Source organism: Bombina bombina, unplaced genomic scaffold, assembly GCF_027579735.1.
Source record: "Bombina bombina isolate aBomBom1 unplaced genomic scaffold, aBomBom1.pri scaffold_734, whole genome shotgun sequence".
NCBI lineage: Eukaryota > Metazoa > Chordata > Amphibia > Anura > Bombinatoridae > Bombina > Bombina bombina.
The window spans coordinates 65,758-84,595 of NW_026511211.1; the positions used below are offsets into that span (position 1 = coordinate 65,758).

Here is an 18,838-nt window from a genome sequence, read left to right on the forward strand (position 1 = left end):
CAGATTGAGGTTAACTAAGGTTATATCCTAGATATGTTATATATCGTTGTTTTCTAGTTGTACCTCTGTGTTAGAAGCTACACTTTATTCAGGTGTCTACCTTAGCAAGCTATTACCATGCCTATAATTATAAGTAGTAGACAGCCTAAATATGGTGCATAACTTGTAACCTTAAGCTAATAATTATGCCAGTACCAATAGGAAATAATGTTTGACTATGGCAGAAATACATAAGTATTGGTATGTACTTAATCATTTACACAACACAGCTTTAAAGGAGATAACATGACAAAAAGTAATCTTTTTTTCCCCAAAAATCATTTTTTTAGCGTCCTGTGTTGATGCAAGTGACCTACACCTCTCCTATGTAGCTGTGACAGTCCAAGCAGGTAGGGTATCAGCAATTAATACAATTGCACATAGTTCTGCTATGGGTTAGGTTTTTGCACTCAGAAACCAAGCAATGTTCCTTATTTGGCTGTCCCAAAAAGAATGCAGAAGCTATAGCTATTATATGGTGTACGTTGAAGTATTAATTGCTCCTGTTTACTACAGTTCCATCAATCAAATGGGGACGCAACTTTATAAAGACAAGCTAGCAAACAGCAGTGAATCAAGTACTTATCTGGGGACGATGGTGAAAAGTTCCCTTGGATCATAAGCTCTGGATGTCGTCCTAGCCAGTGGTATTCCAGTGTAGAGCAAACTTTAAGTCAAACTCTGCCAATGCTGTGGGTGACTCTTGTGCCCTAGATGTGCACGTGGTGGCCCCTCAAGGAAACTGCTCTAATCCTTAGCAATCACAACGAGATCCGTGTCTTCACGGCTTAACCGTGGAAATCCTGTACATCTGTGTCTTTTCCGTAGGGTAAATAAACTCTCCTATCCCTGGGGCAGAATGTTTGTGAGCCGCTTATTGAGGCCGCTCTGAGAACACTCCTGCCACTGAACACACAAAAGGGGCAAGGGTGTGTCACACACACACACAGAGGCGCAGGGGTGTCACACACACACACAGAGGCGCAGGGGTGTCACACACACACAGAGGCGCAGGGGTGTCACACACACACAGAGGCGCAGGGGTGTCACACACACACAGAGGCGCAGGGGTGTCACACACACACAGAGGCGCAGGGGTGTCACACACACACAGAGGCGCAGGGGTGTCACACACACACAGAGGCGCTGGGGTGTCACACACACACAGAGGCGCAGGGGTGTCACACACACACAGAGGCGCAGGGGTGTCACACACACACAGAGGCGCAGGGGTGTCTCACACACACAGAGGCGCAGGGGTGTCTCACACACACAGAGGCGCAGGGGTGTCTCACACACACAGAGGCGCAGGGGTGTCTCACACACACAGAGGCGCAGGGGTGTCTCACACACACAGAGGCCCAGGGGTGTCACACACACACAGAGGCGCAGGGGTGTCTCACACACACAGAGGCGCAGGGGTGTCTCACACACACAGAGGCGCAGGGGTGTCTCACACACACAGAGGCGCAGGGGTGTCTCACACACACAGAGGCGCAGGGGTGTCTCACACACACAGAGGCGCAGGGGTGTCTCACACACACAGAGGCGCAGGGGTGTCTCACACACACAGAGGCGCAGGGGTGTCTCACACACACAGAGGCGCAGGGGTGTCTCACACACACAGAGGCGCAGGGGTGTCTCACACACACAGAGGCGCAGGGGTGTCTCACACACACAGAGGCGCAGGGGTGTCTCACACACACAGAGGCGCAGGGGTGTCACACACACAGAGGCGCAGGGGTGTCACACACACAGAGGCGCAGGGGTGTCACACACACAGAGGCGCAGGGGTGTCACACACACAGAGGCGCAGGGGTGTCACACACACAGAGGCGCAGGGGTGTCACACACACAGAGGCGCAGGGGTGTCACACACACAGAGGCGCAGGGGTGTCACACACACAGAGGCGCAGGGGTGTCACACACACAGAGGCGCAGGGGTGTCACACACACAGAGGCGCAGGGGTGTCACACACACAGAGGCGCAGGGGTGTCACACACACAGAGGCGCAGGGGTGTCACACACACAGAGGCGCAGGGGTGTCACACACACAGAGGCGCAGGGGTGTCACACACACAGAGGCGCAGGGGTGTCACACACAGAGGCGCAGGGGTGTCACACACAGAGGCGCAGGGGTGTCACACACAGAGGCGCAGGGGTGTCACACACAGAGGCGCAGGGGTGTCACACACAGAGGCGCAGGGGTATAACACAGAGGCGCAGGGGTGTCACACACAGAGGCGCAGGGGTGTCACACACAGAGGCGCAGGGGTGTCACACACAGAGGCGCAGGGGTGTCACACACAGAGGCGCAGGGGTATAACACAGAGGCGCAGGGGTGTCACACACAGAGGTGCAGGGGTATAACACAGAGGCGCAGGGGTATAATACACAGAGGCGCAGGGGTATAATACACAGAGGCGCAGGGGTATAATACACAGAGGTGCAGGGGTATAATACACAGAGGTGCAGGGGTATAATACACAGAGGTGCAGGGGTATAATACACAGAGGTGCAGGGGTATAATACACAGAGGTGCAGGGGTATAATACACAGAGGTGCAGGGGTATAACACACAGAGGTGCAGGGGTATAATACAGAGGTGCAGGGGTATAATACAGAGGTGCAGGGGTATAATACACAGAGGTGCAGGGGTATAATACACAGAGGTGCAGGGGTATAATACACAGAGGTGCAGGGGTATAATACAGAGGTGCAGGGGTATAATACAGAGGTGCAGGGGTATAACACAGAGGTGCAGGGGTATAATACACAGAGGTGCAGGGGTATAATACACAGAGGTGCAGGGGTATAATACACAGAGGTGCAGGGGTATAATACACAGAGGTGCAGGGGTATAATACACAGAGGTGCAGGGGTATAATACACAGAGGTGCAGGGGTATAATACACAGAGGTGCAGGGGTATAATACACAGAGGTGCAGGGGTATAATACACAGAGGTGCAGGGGTATAACACACAGAGGTGCAGGGGTATAACACACAGAGGTGCAGGGGTATAACACACAGAGGTGCAGGGGTATAATACACAGAGGTGCAGGGGTATAATACACAGAGGTGCAGGGGTATAATACACAGAGGTGCAGGGGTATAATACACAGAGGTGCAGGGGTATAACACACAGAGGTGCAGGGGTATAACACACAGAGGTGCAGGGGTATAATACACAGAGGTGCAGGGGTATAACACACAGAGGTGCAGGGGTATAATACAGAGGTGCAGGGGTATAATACACAGAGGTGCAGGGGTATAACACACAGAGGTGCAGGGGTATAACACACAGAGGTGCAGGGGTATAATACACAGAGGTGCAGGGGTATAACACACAGAGGTGCAGGGGTATAATACACAGAGGTGCAGGGGTATAATACACAGAGGTGCAGGGGTATAACACACAGAGGTGCAGGGGTATAACACACAGAGGTGCAGGGGTATAATACACAGAGGTGCAGGGGTATAATACACAGAGGTGCAGGGGTATAACACACAGAGGTGCAGGGGTATAACACACAGAGGTGCAGGGGTATAATACACAGAGGTGCAGGGGTATAACACACAGAGGTGCAGGGGTATAACACACAGAGGTGCAGGGGTATAATACACAGAGGTGCAGGGGTATAACACACAGAGGTGCAGGGGTATAATACAGAGGTGCAGGGGTATAACACACAGAGGTGCAGGGGTATAACACACAGAGGTGCAGGGGTATAACACACAGAGGTGCAGGGGTATAATACAGAGGTGCAGGGGTATAACACACAGAGGTGCAGGGGTATAACACACAGAGGTGCAGGGGTATAATACACAGAGGTGCAGGGGTATAATACACAGAGGTGCAGGGGTATAACACACAGAGGTGCAGGGGTATAACACACAGAGGTGCAGGGGTATAATACACGAACACTCATTTTAAGTACACCTGTTCTGAGAAGATAGGATGTCATTTCCGGTGCCGTTGTGCGTAGCCGCCATTTTGCTTTTGTCTCATACACCGTCATTATATATATGGAAGGTTGCACGTCGCTTGCTTATGACATCACAAAGAGTGTTGAATTCTGGGTCAAAGAAGGGACATAGATTCTGATGGCGGAAAGCGGTGTTTGACGTCATTTCCTTTTGCAGTTTGTTTTGTTGTCAGTTTGTGCTATTGTGTCCCGGAATACAGGTGGGTGTTTATATATATATTTATATATGTGTAGGAATAGTTGTGTGTGTATAGGAATAGTAGTGTGTGTAGCAATGTGATGTAGTGTGTGTGTGTATAGGAATAGTAGTGTGTATAGCAATGTGATGTAGTGTGTGTGTGTATAGGAATAGTAGTGTGTGTAGCAATGTGATGTAGTGTGTGTGTGTATATAGCAATGTGATGTAGTGTGTGTGTATATAGCAATGTGATGTAGTGTGTGTGTATAGCAATGTGATGTAGTGTGTGTGTGTATAGCAATGTGATGTAGTGTGTGTGTATATAGCAATGTGATGTAGTGTGTGTGTGTATAGCAATGTGATGTAGTGTGTGTGTGTATAGCAATGTGATGTAGTGTGTGTGTGTATAGCAATGTGATGTAGTGTGTGTGTATATAGCAATGTGATGTAGTGTGTGTGTGTAGCAATGTGATGTAGTGTGTGTGTGTATAGCAATGTGATGTAGTGTGTGTGTATAGCAATGTGATGTAGTGTGTGTGTGTATAGCAATGTGATGTAGTGTGTGTGTATAGCAATGTGATGTAGTGTGTGTATAGCAATGTGATGTAGTGTGTGTGTATAGCAATGTGATGTAGTGTGTGTGTGTGTATAGCAATGTGATGTAGTGTGTGTGTATATAGCAATGTGATGTAGTGTGTGTGTGTGTGTATAGCAATGTGATGTAGTGTGTGTGTGTGTGTATAGCAATGTGATGTAGTGTGTGTGTGTATAGCAATGTGATGTAGTGTGTGTATAGCAATGTGATGTAGTGTGTGTGTATATAGCAATGTGATGTAGTGTGTGTGTGTATATAGCAATGTGATGTAGTGTGTGTGTGTATATAGCAATGTGATGTAGTGTGTGTGTGTATATAGCAATGTGATGTAGTGTGTGTGTGTATATAGCAATGTGATGTAGTGTGTGTGTGTATAGCAATGTGATGTAGTGTGTGTGTGTATAGCAATGTGATGTAGTGTGTGTGTATAGCAATGTGATGTAGTGTGTGTGTATAGCAATGTGATGTAGTGTGTATATAGCAATGTGATGTAGTGTGTGTGTATAGCAATGTGATGTAGTGTGTGTGTATATAGCAATGTGATGTAGTGTGTGTGTGTGTGTATAGCAATGTGATGTAGTGTGTGTGTGTATAGCAATGTGATGTAGTGTGTGTGTGTATAGCAATGTGATGTAGTGTGTGTGTGTATAGCAATGTGATGTAGTGTGTGTGTATATAGCAATGTGATGTAGTGTGTGTGTATAGCAATGTGATGTAGTGTGTGTATAGCAATGTGATGTAGTGTGTGTGTGTATAGGAATAGTAGTGTGTATAGCAATGTGATGTAGTGTGTGTGTGTGTATAGCAATGTGATGTAGTGTGTGTGTATATAGCAATGTGATGTAGTGTGTGTGTGTATATAGCAATGTGATGTAGTGTGTGTGTGTATAGCAATGTGATGTAGTGTGTGTATATAGCAATGTGATGTAGTGTGTGTGTGTATAGCAATGTGATGTAGTGTGTGTGTATAGCAATGTGATGTAGTGTGTGTGTATAGCAATGTGATGTAGTGTGTGTGTGTATATAGCAATGTGATGTAGTGTGTGTGTATAGCAATGTGATGTAGTGTGTGTGTATATAGCAATGTGATGTAGTGTGTGTGTGTGTGTATAGCAATGTGATGTAGTGTGTGTGTGTATAGCAATGTGATGTAGTGTGTGTGTGTATAGCAATGTGATGTAGTGTGTGTGTGTATAGCAATGTGATGTAGTGTGTGTGTATATAGCAATGTGATGTAGTGTGTGTGTGTGTGTATAGCAATGTGATGTAGTGTGTGTGTGTATAGCAATGTGATGTAGTGTGTGTGTGTATAGCAATGTGATGTAGTGTGTGTGTGTATAGCAATGTGATGTAGTGTGTGTGTGTATAGCAATGTGATGTAGTGTGTGTGTATAGCAATGTGATGTAGTGTGTGTGTATAGCAATGTGATGTAGTGTGTGTGTATAGCAATGTGATGTAGTGTGTGTGATATAGCAATGTGATGTAGTGTGTGTGTATAGCAATGTGATGTAGTGTGTGTGTATAGCAATGTGATGTAGTGTGTGTGTGTATAGCAATGTGATGTAGTGTGTGTGTAGCAATGTGATGTAGTGTGTGTGTAGCAATGTGATGTAGTAGTGTGTATATAGCAACTGTGATGTAGTGTGTGTGTGTATAGTGATGTGATGTGTGTGTGTGTGTATAGCATGTGAATGTAGTGTGTGTATAGCAATGTGATGTAGTGTGGGTGTGTATAGCAATGTGATGTAGTGTGTGTGTGTATAGCAATGTGATGTAGTGTGTGTGTGTGTATAGCAATGTGATGTAGTGTGTGTGCTATAGCAATGTGATGTAGTGTGTGTATAGCAATGTGATGTAGTGTGTGTGTGCTATAGCAATGTGATGTAGTGGTGTGTAATGTATATAGCAATGTGATGTAGTGTGTGTTGTGTGTATAGCAATGTGACTGTAGTGTGTGTGTGTATAGCAATGGATTTAGTGTGTGTGTGTATAGCAATGTGATGTAGTGTGTGTGTGTGTATAGCAATGTGATGTAGTGTGTGTGTGTGTATAGCAATGTGATGTAGTGTGTGTGTATATAGCAATGTGATGTAGTGTGTGTGTGTATAGCAATGTGATGTAGTGTGTGTGTATAGCAATGTGATGTAGTGTGTGTGTATAGCAATGTGATGTAGTGTGTGTGTATAGCAATGTGATGTAGTGTGTGTGTATAGCAATGTGATATAGTGTGTGTGTGTATAGCAATGTGATGTAGTGTGTGTGTGTGTGTATAGCAATGTGATGTAGTGTGTGTGTATAGCAATGTGATGTAGTGTGTGTGTATAGCAATGTGATGTAGTGTGTGTGTATAGCAATGTGATGTAGTGTGTGTGTATAGCAATGTGATGTAGTGTGTGTGTATAGCAATGTGATGTAGTGTGTGTGTGTATAGCAATGTGATGTAGTGTGTGTGTGTATAGCAATGTGATGTAGCTGTGTGTGTGTATAGCAATGTGATGTAGTGTGTGTGTGTAGCAATGTGATGTAGTGTGTGTGTGTATAGCAATGGTGATGTAGTGTGGGTGTGTATAGCAATGTGATGTAGTGTGTGTGTGTATAGCAATGTGATGTAGTGTGTGTGTATAGCAATGTGATGTAGTGTGTGTATAGCAATGTGATGTAGTGTGTGTTGTATAGCAATGATAGTAGTGTGTGTGGTGTATAGCAATGTGATCGTAGTGTGAGTGTATTATAGCAATGTGATGTAGTGTGTGTGTGTGTATAGCAATGTGATGTATGTGTGTGTGTGTGGTATAGCAATGTGATGTAGTAGTGATGTATAGCAATGTGATGTAGTGTGTGTATAGCAATGTGATGTAGTGTGTGTGTTTATAGCAATGTGATGTAGTGTGTGTGTGTATAGCAATGTGATGTAGTGTGTGTGTGTATATAGCAATGTGATGTAGTGTGTGTGTGTATATTGTCATGATGTATGTGTGTGTTGTATATAGCAATGTGATGTAGTGTGTGTGTGTATAGCAATGTGATGTAGTGTGTGTGTGTATAGGCAATGTGATGTAGTGTGTAGTGTATAGGCAATGTGATGTAGTGTGTGTGTATAGCAAGGTGTATGTAGTGTGTATATAGCAATGTGATGTAGTGTGTGTGTATAGCAATGTGATGTAGTGTGGTGTGTATATGCAATGTGATGTAGTGTGTGTGTGTGTGTATAGCAATGTGATGTAGTGTGTTTGTGTATAGCAATGTGATGTAGTGTGGTGTGTGTATAGCAATGTGATGTAGTGGTGTGTGTGTATAGGCAATGTGAATGTAGTGTGTGTGTGTATTAGCAATGTGATGTAGTGTGTGTGTGTATAGCAATGTGATGTAGTGTGTGTATAGCAATGTGATGTAGTGTGTGTGTGTGTATAGGAATAGTAGTGTGTATAGCAATGTGATGTAGTGTGTGTGTGTGTATAGCAATGTGATGTAGTGTGTGTGTATATAGCAATGTGATGTAGTGTGTGTGTGTATATAGCAATGTGATGTAGTGTGTGTGTGTATAGCAATGTGATGTAGTGTGTGTATATAGCAATGTGATGTAGTTGTGTGTGTATAGCAATGTGATGTAGTGTGTGTGTATAGCAATGTGATGTAGTGTGTGTGTATAGCAATGTGATGTAGTGTGTGTGTGTATATAGCAATGTGATGTAGTGTGTGTGTATAGCAATGTGATGTAGTGTGTGTGTATATAGCAATGTGATGTAGTGTGTGTGTGTGTGTATAGCAATGTGATGTAGTGTGTGTGTGTATAGCAATGTGATGTAGTGTGTGTGTGTATAGCAATGTGATGTAGTGTGTGTGTATAGCAATGTGATGTAGTGTGTGTGTATATAGCAATGTGATGTAGTGTGTGTGTGTGTGTATAGCAATGTGATGTAGTGTGTGTGTGTATAGCAATGTGATGTAGTGTGTGTGTGTATAGCAATGTGATGTAGTGTGTGTGTGTATAGCAATGTGATGTAGTGTGTGTGTTTGTCTGCTTGTGATGTAGTGTGTGTGTATAGCAATGTGATGTAGTGTGTGTGTATAGCAATGTGATGTAGTGTGTGTGTATAGCAATGTGATGTAGTGTGTGTGTATAGCAATGTGATGTAGTGTGTGTGTATAGCAATGTGATGTAGTGTGTGTGTATAGCAATGTGATGTAGTGTGTGTGTGTATAGCAATGTGATGTAGTGTGTGTGTAGCAATGTGATGTAGTGTGTGTGTAGCAATGTGATGTAGTGTGTGTATATAGCAATGTGATGTAGTGTGTGTGTGTATAGCAATGTGATGTAGTGTGTGTGTGTATAGCAATGTGATGTAGTGTGTGTATAGCAATGTGATGTAGTGTGTGTGTGTATAGCAATGTGATGTAGTGTGTGTGTGTATAGCAATGTGATGTAGTGTGTGTGTGTGTATAGCAATGTGATGTAGTGTGTGTGTATAGCAATGTGATGTAGTGTGTGTATAGCAATGTGATGTAGTGTGTGTGTGTATAGCAATGTGATGTAGTGTGTGTGTATATAGCAATGTGAATGTAGTGTGTGTGTGTGTATAGCAATGTGATGTAGTGTGTGTGTGTATAGCAATGTGATTTAGTGTGTGTGTGTCTAGCAATGTGATGTAGTGTGTGTGTGTGTATAGCAATGTGATGTAGTGTGTGTGTGTGTATAGCAATGTGATGTAGTGTGTGTGTATATAGCAATGTGATGTAGTGTGTGTGTGTGTATAGCAATGTGATGTAGTGTGTGTGTTATAGCAATGTGATGTAGTGTGTGTGTATAGCAATGTGATGTAGTGTGTGTGTATAGCAATGTGATGTAGTGTGTGTGTATAGCAATGTGATATAGTGTGTGTGTGTATAGCAATGTGATGTAGTGTGTGTGTGTGTATAGCAATGTGATGTAGTGTGTGTGTATAGCAATGTGAGTAGTGTGTGTGTGATAGCAATGTGAGTGTAGTGGTGTGTGTATAGCAATGTGATGTAGTGTGGTGTGTATAGCAATGTGATGTAGTGTGTGTGTATAGCAATGTGATGTAGTGTGTGTGTATATGCAATGTGATGTAGTGTGTGTGTATAGCAATGTGATGTAGAGTGTGTGTATATAGCAATGTGATGTAGTGTTGTGTGTGTATAGCAATGTGATGTAGTGTGTGTGTGTATAGCAATGTGATGTAGTGTGTGTGTATATAGCAATGTGATGTAGTGTGTGTGTGTATAGCAATGTGATGTAGTGTGTGTGTATAGCAAAGTGATGTAGTGTGTGTGTGTATAGCAATGTGATGTAGTGTGTGTATAGCAATGTGATGTAGTGTGTGTATATAGCAATGTGATGTAGTGTGTGTGTGTATAGCAATGTGATGTAGTTGTGTGTATAGCAATGTGATGTAGTGTGTGTGTATAGCAATGTGATGTAGTGTGTGTGTGTGTATAGCAATGTGATGTAGTGTGTGTATAGCAATGTGATGTAGTGTGTGTGTGTGTATAGCAATGTGATGTAGTGTGTGTGTGTATAGCAATGTGATGTAGTGTGTGTGTATATAGCAATGTGATGTAGTGTGTGTGTATAGCAATGTGATGTAGTGTGTGTATAGCAATGTGATGTAGTGTGTGTGTGTATAGCAATGTGATGTAGTGTGTGTGTATAGCAATGTGATGTAGTGTGTGTGTGTATAGCAATGTGATGTAGTGTGTGTGTGTATAGCAATGTGATGTAGTGTGTGTGTATAGCAATGTGATGTAGTGTGTGTATAGCAATGTGATGTAGTGTGTGTATATAGCAATGTGATGTAGTGTGTGTGTGTATAGCAATGTGATGTAGTGTGTGTGTGTATAGCAATGTGATGTAGTGTGTGTGTGTATAGCAATGTGATGTAGTGTGTGTGTGTATAGCAATGTGATGTAGTGTGTGTGTATAGCAATGTGATGTAGTGTGTGTGTATAGCAATGTGATGTAGTGTGTGTGTATAGCAATGTGATGTAGTGTGTGTGTGTGTATAGCAAAGTGATGTAGTGTGTGTATATAGCAATGTGATGTAGTGTGTGTGTGTATAGCAATGTGATGTAGTGTGTGTATATAGCAATGTGATGTAGTGTGTGTGTGTATAGCAATGGTGATTTAGTGTGGTGTGGTATAGCAATGTGATGTAGTGGTGTGTGTATAGCAATGTGATGTAGTGTGTGTGTGTATAGCAATGTGATGTAGGTGTGTGTGTATAGCAATGTGATGTAGTGTGTGTGGTATAGCAATGTGATGTAGTGTGTGTGTATAGCAATGTTGATGTAGTGTGTGTATATAGCAATGTGATGTAGTGTGGTGTGTATAGGCAATGTGATGTAGTGTTGTGTTATAGCAATGTGATTTAGTGTTTGTGGTATAGCAATGTGATGTATGTGTGTGTGTATAGCAATGTGATGTTGAGTGTGTGTATATAGCAATGTGATGTAGTGTGTGTGGTATAGCAATGTGATGTATTGTGTGTGTATAGCAATGGGATGTAGTGTGTGTGTTATAGCATTGTGAATGTAGTAGTGGTGTGTATAGCAATGTGATGTAGTGGTGTGTATAGCAATGTGATGTAGTGTGTGTGTGTATAGCAATGTGATGTAGTGTGTGTGTATAGCAATGTGATGTAGTGTGTGTGTGTGTATAGCAATGTGATGTAGTGTGTGTGTGTATAGCAATGTGATGTAGTGTGTGTGTATAGCAATGTGATGTAGTGTGTGTGTATAGCAATGTGATGTAGTGTGTGTGTATAGCAATGTGATGTAGTGTGTGTATATAGCAATGTGATGTAGTGTGTGTGTGTGTAGCAATGTGATGTAGTGTGTGTGTAGCAATGTGATGTAGTGTGTGTGTAGCAATGTGATGTAGTGTGTGTGTATAGCAATGTGATGTAGTGTGTGTATAGCAATGTGATGTAGTGTGTGTGTGTGTGTATAGCAATGTGATGTAGTGTGTGTGTAGCAATGTGATGTAGTGTGTGTGTGTGTATAGCAATGTGATGTAGTGTGTGTGTAGCAATGTGATGTAGTGTGTGTGTAGCAATGTGATGTAGTGTGTGTGTAGCAATGTGATGTAGTGTGTGTGTGTATAGCAATGTGATGTAGTGTGTGTGTAGCAATGTGATGTAGTGTGTGTGTATAGGAATAGTAGTGTGTGTATAGCAATGTGATGTAGTGTGTGTGTATAGCAATGTGATGTAGTGTGTGTGTGTGTATAGCAATGTGATGTAGTGTGTGTGTAGCAATGTGATGTAGTGTGTGTGTGTATAGCAATGTGATGTAGTGTGTGTGTATAGCAATGTGATGTAGTGTGTGTGTGTGTGTATAGCAATGTGATGTAGTGTGTGTGTGTAGCAATGTGATGTAGTGTGTGTGTGTATAGCAATGTGATGTAGTGTGTGTGTGTATAGCAATGTGATGTGGTGTGTGTGTGTATAGCAATGTGATGTAGTGTGTGTATAGCAATGTGATGTAGTGTGTGTGTATAGCAATGTGATGTAGTGTGTGTGTGTATAGCAATGTGATGTAGTGTGTGTATATAGCAATGTGATGTGGTGTGTGTGTGTATAGCAATGTGATGTAGTGTGTGTGTGTATAGCAATGTGATGTAGTGTGTGTATATAGCAATGTGATGTGGTGTGTGTGTGTATAGCAATGTGATGTAGTGTGTGTATAGCAATGTGATGTAGTGTGTGTGTATAGCAATGTGATGTAGTGTGTGTGTGTGTATAGCAATGTGATGTAGTGTGTGTGTATAGCAATGTGATGTAGTGTGTGTGTGTATAGCAATGTGATGTAGTGTGTGTGTATAGCAATGTGATGTAGTGTGTGTGTATATAGCAATGTGATGTAGTGTGTGTGTATAGCAATGTGATGTAGTGTGTGTGTATAGCAATGTGATGTAGTGTGTGTGTGTATAGCAATGTGATGTAGTGTGTGTGTGTATAGCAATGTGATGTAGTGTGTGTGTATATAGCAATGTGATGTAGTGTGTGTGTGTATAGCAATGTGATGTAGTGTGTGTGTATATAGCAATGTGATGTAGTGTGTGTGTATAGCAATGTGATGTAGTGTGTGTGTGTATAGCAATGTGATGTAGTGTGTGTGTGTATAGCAATGTGATGTAGTGTGTGTGTGTATAGCAATGTGATGTAGTGTGTGTGTGTGTATAGCAATGTGATGTAGTGTGTGTGTGTGTATAGCAATGTGATGTAGTGTGTGTGTATAGGAATGTGATGTAGTGTGTGTGTATATAGCAATGTGATGTAGTGTGTGTGTATAGCAATGTGATGTAGTGTGTGTGTGTATAGCAATGTGATGTAGTGTGTGTGTATAGCAATGTGATGTAGTGTGTGTGTATAGCAATGTGATGTAGTGTGTGTGTGTATAGCAATGTGATGTAGTGTGTGTGTGTATAGCAATGTGATTTAGTGTGTGTGTGTATAGCAATGTGATTTAGTGTGTGTGTATATAGCAATGTGATGTAGTGTGTGTGTGTATAGCAATGTGATGTAGTGTGTGTGTATAGCAATGTGATGTAGTGTGTGTGTGTATAGCAATGTGATTTAGTGTGTGTGTGTATAGCAATGTGATTTAGTGTGTGTATATAGCAATGTGATGTAGTGTGTGTATAGCAATGTGATGTAGTGTGTGTGTGTATAGCAATGTGATGTAGTGTGTGTATAGCAATGTGATGTAGTGTGTGTATAGCAATGTGATTTAGTGTGTGTGTGTATAGCAATGTGATTTAGTGTGTGTGTGTATAGCAATGTGATGTAGTGTGTGTGTATAGCAATGTGATGTAGTGTGTGTGTGTGTATAGCAATGTGATGTAGTGTGTGTGTATAGCAATGTGATGTAGTGTGTGTGTATAGCAATGTGATGTAGTGTGTGTGTATAGCAATGTGATGTAGTGTGTGTGTATATAGCAATGTGATGTAGTGTGTGTGTGTATAGCAATGTGATGTAGTGTGTGTGTATAGCAATGTGATGTAGTGTGTGTATATAGCAATGTGATGTAGTGTGTGTGTGTATAGCAATGTGATGTAGTGTGTATATAGCAATGTGATGTAGTGTGTGTATAGCAATGTGATGTAGTGTGTGTATATAGCAATGTGATGTAGTGTGTGTGTGTATAGCAATGTGATGTAGTGTGTGTGTGTATAGCAATGTGATGTAGTGTGTGTATAGCAATGTGATGTAGTGTGTGTGTATAGCAATGTGATGTAGTGTGTGTGTATAGCAATGTGATGTAGTGTGTGTGTGTGTATAGCAATGTGATGTAGTGTGTGTGTGTGTATAGCAATGTGATGTAGTGTGTGTGTATAGCAATGTGATGTAGTGTGTGTGTATAGCAATGTGATGTAGTGTGTGTGTATAGCAATGTGATGTAGTGTGTGTGTATAGCAATGTGATGTAGTGTGTGTGTATAGCAATGTGATGTAGTGTGTATAGCAATGTGATGTAGTGTGTGTGTATAGCGATGTGATATAGTGTGTGTGTGCACGAATAGCTGTGAGATGTAGTGTGTGTGTGTGCAGGAATAGCTGTGAGATGTAGTGTGTGTGTGTGCAGGAATAGCTGTGAGATGTAGTGTGTGTGTGTGCAGGAATAGCTGTGAGATGTAGTGTGTGTGTGTGTGCACGAATAGCTGTGAGATGTAGTGTGTGTGCACGAATAGCTGTGAGATGTAGTGTGTGTGCAGGAATAGCTGTGAGATGTAGTGTGTGTGTGTGTGCACGAATAGCTGTGAGATGTAGTGTGTGTGTGCACGAATAGCTGTGAGATGTAGTGTGTGGGTAGGAATAGAAGGGAGATGTAGTGTGTGTGTCTCACATGTTGTGCGTTTTTACAGCAGCAGTGCCGTGGTTGCGCATCATGTTTCGTTTTATGAGAGATTCGGAGCTACAAGACCAGGACATGTTTCTCATGTGAGTACAGAGATCAATGTCGCCCCCCCCCCCCCCCGGCACCAGCGCAGTATTTCTCATTCCCTCTGCCCCCCCGGCACTAGCGCAGTATATCTCATTCCCTCTGCCCCCCCGGCACCAGCGCAGTATATCTCATTCCCTCTGCCCCCCCGGCACCAGCGCAGTATATCTCATTCCCTCTGCCCCCCCGGCACCAGCGCAGTATATCTCATTCCCTCTGCCCCCCCGGCACCAGCGCAGTATATCTCATTCCCTCTGCCCCCCCGGCACCAGCGCAGTATATCTCATTCCCTCTACCCCCCCGGCACCAGCGCAGTATATCTCATTCCCTCTGCCTCCCCCGGCACCAGCGCAGTATATCTCATTCCCTCTGCCCCCCCGGCACCAGCGCAGTATATCTCATTCCCTCTACCCCCCCGGCACTAGCGCAGTATATCTCATTCCCTCTGCCCCCCGGCACCAGCGCAGTATATCTCATTCCCTCTGCCCCCCCCCCCCCGGCACCAGCGCAGTATATCTCATTCCCTCTGCCCTCCCCCGGCACCAGCGCAGTATATCTCATTCCCTCTGCCCCCCCGGCACCAGCGCAGTATATCTCATTCCCTCTGCCCCCCCGGCACCAGCGCAGTATATCTCATTCCCTCTGCCCCCCCGGCACCAGCGCAGTATATCTCATTCCCTCTGCCCTTCCCCCCCCCCGGCACCAGCGCAGTATATCTCATTCCCTCTGCCCTTCCCCCCCCCCGGCACCAGCGCAGTATATCTCATTCCCTCTGCCCCCCCCCCGGCACCAGCGCAGTATATCTCATTCCCTCTGCCCCCCCCGGCACCAGCGCAGTATATCTCATTCCCTCTGCCCCCCCCGGCACCAGCGCAGTATATCTCATTCCCTCTACCCCCCGGCACCAGCGCAGTAAATATTACCCCCAGCGTAGTATATCTCACTTCCCCGGCACCAGCGCAGTATATCTCATTCCCTCTGCCCCCCCCGACACCAGCGCAGTATATCTCATTCCCTCTGCCCCCCCGGCACCAGCGCAGTATATCTCATTCCCTCTGCCCCCCCGGCACCAGCGCAGTATATCTCATTCCCTCTGCCCCCTCGGCACCAGCGCAGTATATCTCATTCCCTCTGCCCCCTCGGCACCAGCGCAGTATATCTCATTCCCTCTGCCCCCTCGGCACCAGCGCAGTATATCTCATTCCCTCTGCCCCCTCGGCACCAGCGCAGTATATCTCATTCCCTCTGCCCCCTCGGCACCAGCGCAGTATATCTCATTCCCTCTGCCCCCTCGGCACCAGCGCAGTATATCTCATTCCCTCTGCCCCCTCGGCACCAGCGCAGTATATCTCATTCCCTCTGCCCCCTCGGCACCAGCGCAGTATATCTCATTCCCTCTGCCCCCCGGCACCAGCGCAGTATATCTCATTCCCTCTGCCCCCTCGGCACCAGCGCAGTATATCTCATTCCCTCTGCCCCCTCGGCACCAGCGCAGTATATCTCATTCCCTCTGCCCCCCGGCACCAGCGCAGTATATCTCACTTCCCCGGCACCAGCGCAGTATATCTCATTCCCTCTGCCCCCCTCGGCACCAGCGCAGTATATCTCATTCCCTCTGCCCCCTCGGCACCAGCGCAGTATATCTCATTCCCTCTGCCCCCTCGGCACCAGCGCAGTATATCTCATTCCCTCTGCCCCCCGGCACCAGCGCAGTATATCTCATTCCCTCGGCCCCCTCGGCACCAGCGCAGTATATCTCATTCCCTCTGCCCCCTCGGCACCAGCGCAGTATATCTCATTCCCTCTGCCCCCCGGCACCAGCGCAGTATATCTCACTTCCCCGGCACCAGCGCAGTATATCTCATTCCCTCTGCCCCCTCGGCACCAGCGCAGTATATCTCATTCCCTCTGCCCCCCCGGCACCAGCGCAGTATATCTCATTCCCTCTGCCCCCCCCGGCACCAGCGCAGTATATCTCATTCCCTCTGCCCCCCCGGCACCAGCGCAGTATATCTCATTCCCTCTGCCCCCCCGGCACCAGCGCAGTATATCTCATTCCCTCTGCCCCCCCGGCACCAGCGCAGTATATCTCATTCCCTCTGCCCCCCCGGCACCAGCGCAGTATATCTCATTCCCTCTGCCCCCCCGGCACCAGCGCAGTATATCTCACTTCCCCGGCACCAGCGCAATGTATCTCCCTAAACCCCCCCCGACTGTTGCACAATTACATATTGCACTGAGACATTTCTCCGCAGGGACCCGTTTACGCTGCATCGGCAGCACATGAGACACATGTTCTCTGGGATGTCACCATTTTTGGGCATAACAGATGGGACTGTGCCTGCCCTGCCCCGCCCTGCACCCCCCCGCAGTATACAGGTAAATTATAGTCACACCTAGCACTGTCTGAGCCTGTCCTGATATTGTGCAGTCACTGGGTCACACTACATTACACACCCAGCACTGTCTGAGCCTGTCCTGATAATGTGCAGTCACTGGGTCACACTACATTACACACCCAGCACTGTCTGAGCCTGTCCTGATAATGTGCAGTCACTGGGTCACACTACATTACACACCTAGCACTGTCTGAGCCTGTCCTGATAATGTGCAGTCACTGGGTCACACTACATTACACACCTAGCACTGTCTGAGCCTGTCCTGATAATGTGCAGTCACTGGGTCACACTACATTACACACCCAGCACTGTCTGAGCCTGTCCTGATAATGTGCAGTCACTGGGTCACACTACATTACACACCTAGCACTGTCTGAGCCTGTCCTGATAATGTGCAGTTACTGGGTCACACTACATTACACACCTAGCACTGTCTGAGCCTGTCCTGATATTGTGCATTCACTGGGTCACACTACATTACACACCTAGCACTGTCTGAGCCTGTCCTGATATTGTGCAGTTACTGGGTCACACTACATTACACACCTAGCACTGTCTGAGCCTGTCCTGATAATGTGCAGTTACTGGGTCACACTACATTACACACCCAGCACTGTCTGAGCCTGTCCTGATATTGTGCATTCACTGGGTCACACTACATTACACACCTAGCACTGTCTGAGCCTGTCCTGATAATGTGCAGTCACTGGGTCACACTACATTACACACCTAGCACTGTCTGTCTGAGCCTGTCCTGATAATGTGCAGTCACTGGGTCACACTACATTACACACCTAGCACTGTCTGTCTGAGCCTGTCCTGATATTGTGCAGTTACTGGGTCACACTACATTACACACCTAGCACTGTCTGAGCCTGTCCTGATAATGTGCAGTCACTGGGTCACACTACATTACACACCCAGCACTGTCTGAGCCTGTCCTGATAATGTGCAGTCACTGGGTCACACTACATTACACACCTAGCACTGTCTGAGCCTGTCCTGATAATGTGCAGTCGCTGGGTCACACTACATTACACACCTAGCACTGTCTGAGCCTGTCCTGATATTGTGCAGTTACTGGGTCACACTACATTACACACCTAGCACTGTCTGAGCCTGTCCTGATAATGTGCAGTCACTGGGTCACACTACATTACACACCCAGCACTGTCTGAGCCTGTCCTGATAATGTTCAGTCACTGGGTCACACTACATTACACACCTAGCACTGTCTGAGCCTGTCCTGATAATGTGCAGTCGCTGGGTCACACTACATTACACACCTAGCACTGTCTGTCTGAGCCTGTCCTGATAATGTGCAGTCACTGGGTCACACTACATTACAAACCTAGCACTGTCTGAGCCTGTCCTGATAATGTGCAGTCACTGGGTCACACTACATTACACACCTAGCACTGTCTGAGCCTGTCCTGATAATGTTCAGTCACTGGGTCACACTACATTACACACCTAGCACTGTCTGAGCCTGTCCTGATAATGTGCAGTCGCTGGGTCACACTACATTACACACCTAGCACTGTCTGAGCCTGTCCTGATATTGTGCAGTCACTGGGTCACACTACATTACACACCTAGCACTGTCTGTCTGAGCCTGTCCTGATAATGTGCAGTTACTGGGTCACACTACATTACACACCTAGCACTGTCTGTCTG

At 45.5% G+C, this 18,838-nt stretch overlaps 1 protein-coding gene across 1 annotated transcript in view; it reads left to right on the plus strand.

The window, feature by feature from the left end:
• Positions 1-14,698: 14,698 nt before the first annotated feature.
• The window catches only part of LOC128643651 (myeloid leukemia factor 2-like), a 43,264-nt gene continuing 39,124 nt past the window's right edge, over positions 14,699-18,838 (plus strand). The window contains exons 1-2 of the mRNA XM_053696477.1: positions 14,699-14,761; positions 17,018-17,141. Coding sequence (XP_053552452.1) covers positions 14,709-14,761; positions 17,018-17,141 — 177 coding nt within the window. The 5' untranslated portion in view covers positions 14,699-14,708. The remainder of the gene's footprint in view (positions 14,762-17,017; positions 17,142-18,838) is intronic.